Below are 4,315 nucleotides of genomic sequence, written 5' to 3' on the forward strand. Positions count from 1 at the left end.
GTGGCGGGCGCCTGTAGTCCCACCTACTCGGGAGGCTGAGGCAGGAGAATGGCGTAAACCCTGCAGGCGGGGCTTGCAGTGAGCTGAGATCCGGCCACTGCAGTCAATGCAGTCAAGCCTGGGTGACAGAGCGAGACTTGGTCTCAAAAAAAAAAAAAAAAAGAGGGAGAAGAAAAATAAAAGAAAAACTTGTGGCAAACAGGCTCTGAAAGACAACATTAGGTCACACAGGGAAGGTTAAAAGTATATTTCCTGTTCTTTTCAATGTAAGAGGCGGGGCAACATGACAGCTTTGGGAGGAGTTTCATTCAAATGGTTACTAGGAAGCTGTACTTTTTGCAGATGTCTACAGCCCCTTATGCTAGTGTCAAGTATTCAAGGAAATCATTACTTGCTGCAATCAAAAGCTAAATTTAAGAGTCAAAGTGATTATCTGGGATATTCTGGCCTTTCCTCCAATATTTACCACCATTTGGATTCTTTTTTTTTTTTTTTTCAATCCTCATTGTCCTAAATGAAACACCAACTCTTTCTTTTTAAAAAGAATTGTGGTAGGCTGGGTAAGGTGGCTCACACCTGTGATCCCAGCACTTTGGGAGGCCAAGGCGGGCGGATCACCTGAGGTCAGAAGTTCAAGACCATCTTGACCAACATGGTGAAACCTTGTCTCTACTAAAAATACAAAATTAGTCACGTGTGGTGGCGCAAGCCTGTAATCCAGCTACTCAGGACGCTGAGGCAGGAGAATTGCTTGAACCTGGGAGGCAGAAGTGGCAGTGAGTCAAGATCACCCCACTGCACTCCAGCCTGAAAACTCCATCTCAAAAAAAAAAGAATTGTGGTAAAATATACAGAACATATTTACCATTTTAACCATTTTTAAATATACAGTGGCATTAAGTATATTCATACTGTACTTAATGTACATCCCCAGAATTTTTCTCGTTTTCCCAAACTGAAACTCAACAAATCTATCTTAAATGTTCTCTACTGACTGAGGTATGGACATGGGGGTGTCAGGAAAAAATTAATGTCCCATAAAACACATGTCATTCTTACCAACACAGGTCATCTTGGCTGTATCCAAGTGATACCCATCAAAGCAATCACAGGTGTAACCTTCCTGGACCCTCACACAGCGACCATTTTCACATCCATTGAGGATGCCGCATTCCTCAGCCTGTAACTCCTCAAAGCTATTTAGAAAACCTGAAAAGGAAAGGGCAGAAGCTAAGTTAGACCTTTTCAACGTCCTACACCATTTTTAAAACGATATTTAGATGATGGTTCATTTTCTAAATAGACATATATATGTCCACATATATTTCAGACATCTTAAACTTAGCATTAGAAATGCTGAACTTAGCTGTGTAAAGTAGCATAAAAATAAAACAAGTTATATATTTTGTGCAGAGTAGCCTCATATTTTGAATTCTGATGTTCTATGTTAAAATCACATAAAATGAGAAAGCAAGTACAGCTTTTGTTTTTGATCTTAATTATTAAAAGTGTTCATCCAAAGTCACAAACTTCCTGAGTTCCCGGTAGGGCAAATGTCAGATTCTCAGGACAAAACTGACAGAATTCACTATTGCAGTCTAGTAAGCATTTGCTAAGAAGGTCCGTAAGAGTGTAAGGCAATACATTTTCAGCTGGAGTCTGTAAGACCAGGGAGAAGCAGGCTGGCCTTGTCATGTGTTTGTTTGCTCTGGCTACGGAATGAGCCTTACAAAAGGGCTGCCAGGGGATCAAAGGACAAATTCAGTAAAAGGGCCTCAAAACATCCTGATAAATGAGAAAGAACATCATACTTGTGTTTAGAAAACCAAAAGTCTGGGCTCATGCCTATAATCCCAGCACTTTGGGAGGCTAAGGCGGACGGATCACCTGAGGCCAGGAGTTTAAGACCTGTGTGGCCAACATGGTAAAACCCTGTCTCTACTAAAAATACAAAAAATTAGCTGGGCATGGTGGTGGACGCCTGTAATCCCAGCTACTCGGGAGGCTGAGGCAGAAGAATTGCTTGAGCCTGAGAGGTGGAGGTTGCAGTGTGCTGAGATCACAGTCACTGTCCAGCCTGAGCGACAGAGCGAGACTCTGTCAAACAAACAAATAAAAACAAAAACAAAAAACAAAAAGTCTTTTTTTAAGGAAACAAAGAAACTCTTCTTTGGCTCTTTTTATAGTTTAGATCTCTTAAAACCAAGTCAGAGCTAGATTTTAGAGTTTTTGTGATATAAAAACAATTTAGCCAGGCATCAAGAGTGTTTAGCTCTCATTTTGCAGAGGAAAGTTCTAAACATAAATCCACAGTGACCCAACACACTGTCATGTGGCCTCTCATCTCCTCTCTCTTCCCAATAGTACCACAAAGTAGCTTCAAAAAATAAAAAAATATGGCTAGAACTTTCTATCTGGCCTTTGAAGTAATTCTCCAGTGGAACCACAGGGGGCAGCAAAATATCATTGCTTATGGAGGGCAATAAGGTCTAACTTGGAGGAACTGGACAAGGATATGGAGTTTGGTCTCGTTGGTCACCAAAAAGCAACCAACTTAGCCAGCTTTTTTTTTTTTTCTTTTTTTCCCTAAACACGGAAATAAAGACTTACTTCTCTTAACAGCAACAAAAAAGAAGTTTCAACAATGACTAAAGTGCCTGGGGTCAACATGGAGACAAATTTGGTCAGAGTTTCTCTTATATTCTAAGATTAGGTGCCCTGAGGGGAGATAGGTGAAGAAGAAACTTTAGAGCATGCCCTTCAGAGAAGAAAGTGGGTTTTAGATATGATCTAAAAATATACAATAAGTGAATGTTAAATTATCTCTTTGGGTAAGAACAATACACTGGTACTGGGGGACGTGAGTTCCCATTCCCATTTCACTATGTGTACATTATAAACTTGGGCAGAAAGCTTATTTTTCTCACTTATGAAATAAAAGCACTGAATTTTATGATCTTTAAAGCCCCACTCAATTATAGGTTTATTTTGTGGAAATGAACCATGGGATTTGAATCAGAGGAACTGGGTCTTCTGCTCATGCCTGTGACCCTGGCCAAGTCACTTGATTTTGCTGAAACCAGGTTCCTCATTTAAAAATAGAGAAATGATGCTATGTAGAATGGCAGACCCAATGTTGAACACAATGTCTGCACTCAGTAGGAAGTATTTTGTAATGAATGAACACTTTTCTACCTTGTAAAGACTAAATGAGATTTGGCATAAGTTTGGGGGATAAAAAAGAAAATATGGTACATATACACCATAGAATACTATGCAGCCATAAAAAGGAATGAGATAATGTGTTCTGCAGGAACATGGATGGAGTTGGAGGTTATTATCCTTAGCAAATTAAAGCAGGAACAGAAAATCAAATACCACACGTTCTCACTTGTAAGTGGCAGCTAAATGATAAGAACTTATAAATACAAAAAGGGAAACAACAATGACTTTCCTCACAGAATTGGAAAAAACTACTTTAAAGTTCATATGGAACCAAAAAAGAGCCCGCATTGCCAAGACAATCCTAAGCAAAAAGAACAAAGCTGGAGGCATCATGCTACCTGACTTCAAACTATACTACAAGGCTACAGTAACCAAAACAGCATGGTACTCGTACCAAAACAGAGATACAGACTAATGGAACAGAACAGAGCCCTCAGAAATAATACCACACATCTACAACCATCTGATCTTTGACAAACCTGACAAAAACAAGAAATGGGGAAAGGATTCCCTCTTTAATAAATGATGCTGGGAAAACTGGCTAGCCATATGTAGAAAGCTGGAACTGGATCCCTTCCTTACACCTTGTATGAAAATTAATTCAAGATGGATTAAAGACTTAAATGTTAGACCTAGAACCATAAAAATGCTAGAAGAAAAACTAGGCAATACCATTCAGGACACAGGCATGGGCAAGGACCTCATGACTAAAACACCAAAAGCAATGGCAACAAAAGCCAAAATTGACAAATGGGATCGAATTAAACTAAAAAGCTTCTGCACAGCAAAAGAAACTACCATTAGCGTGAACGGGCAACCTACAGAATGGGAGAACATTTTTACAATCTACCAAATTTACAATTTTACAATCTGACAAAAGGGCTAATATCCAGAATCTACAAATAACTTAGACAGATTTACAAGAAAAAAATCAAACAACCCTATCAAAAAGTTGGCGAAGGATATGAACAGACACTTCTCAAAAGAAGACATTTATGCAGCCAACAGATACATGAAAAAATGCTCATCATCACTTGCCATCAGAGAAATGCAAATCAAAACCACAATGAGATACCATCTCACACCAGTT

The 4,315-nt window shown here is 39.3% G+C and overlaps 1 protein-coding gene across 1 annotated transcript in view; it reads right to left on the minus strand.

The window, feature by feature from the left end:
• Positions 1–4,315, minus strand: part of LTBP1 (latent transforming growth factor beta binding protein 1) — a 282,394-nt gene that overhangs the window by 1,759 nt on the left and 276,320 nt on the right. Inside the window, 1 exon segment of the mRNA XM_011935989.1 lies at positions 1,060–1,209. Within this exon segment, the coding sequence (XP_011791379.1) occupies positions 1,060–1,209 (150 nt within the window).

This window comes from Colobus angolensis, unplaced genomic scaffold, assembly GCF_000951035.1.
Source record: "Colobus angolensis palliatus isolate OR3802 unplaced genomic scaffold, Cang.pa_1.0 Scaffold15, whole genome shotgun sequence".
Lineage (NCBI taxonomy): Eukaryota > Metazoa > Chordata > Mammalia > Primates > Cercopithecidae > Colobus > Colobus angolensis.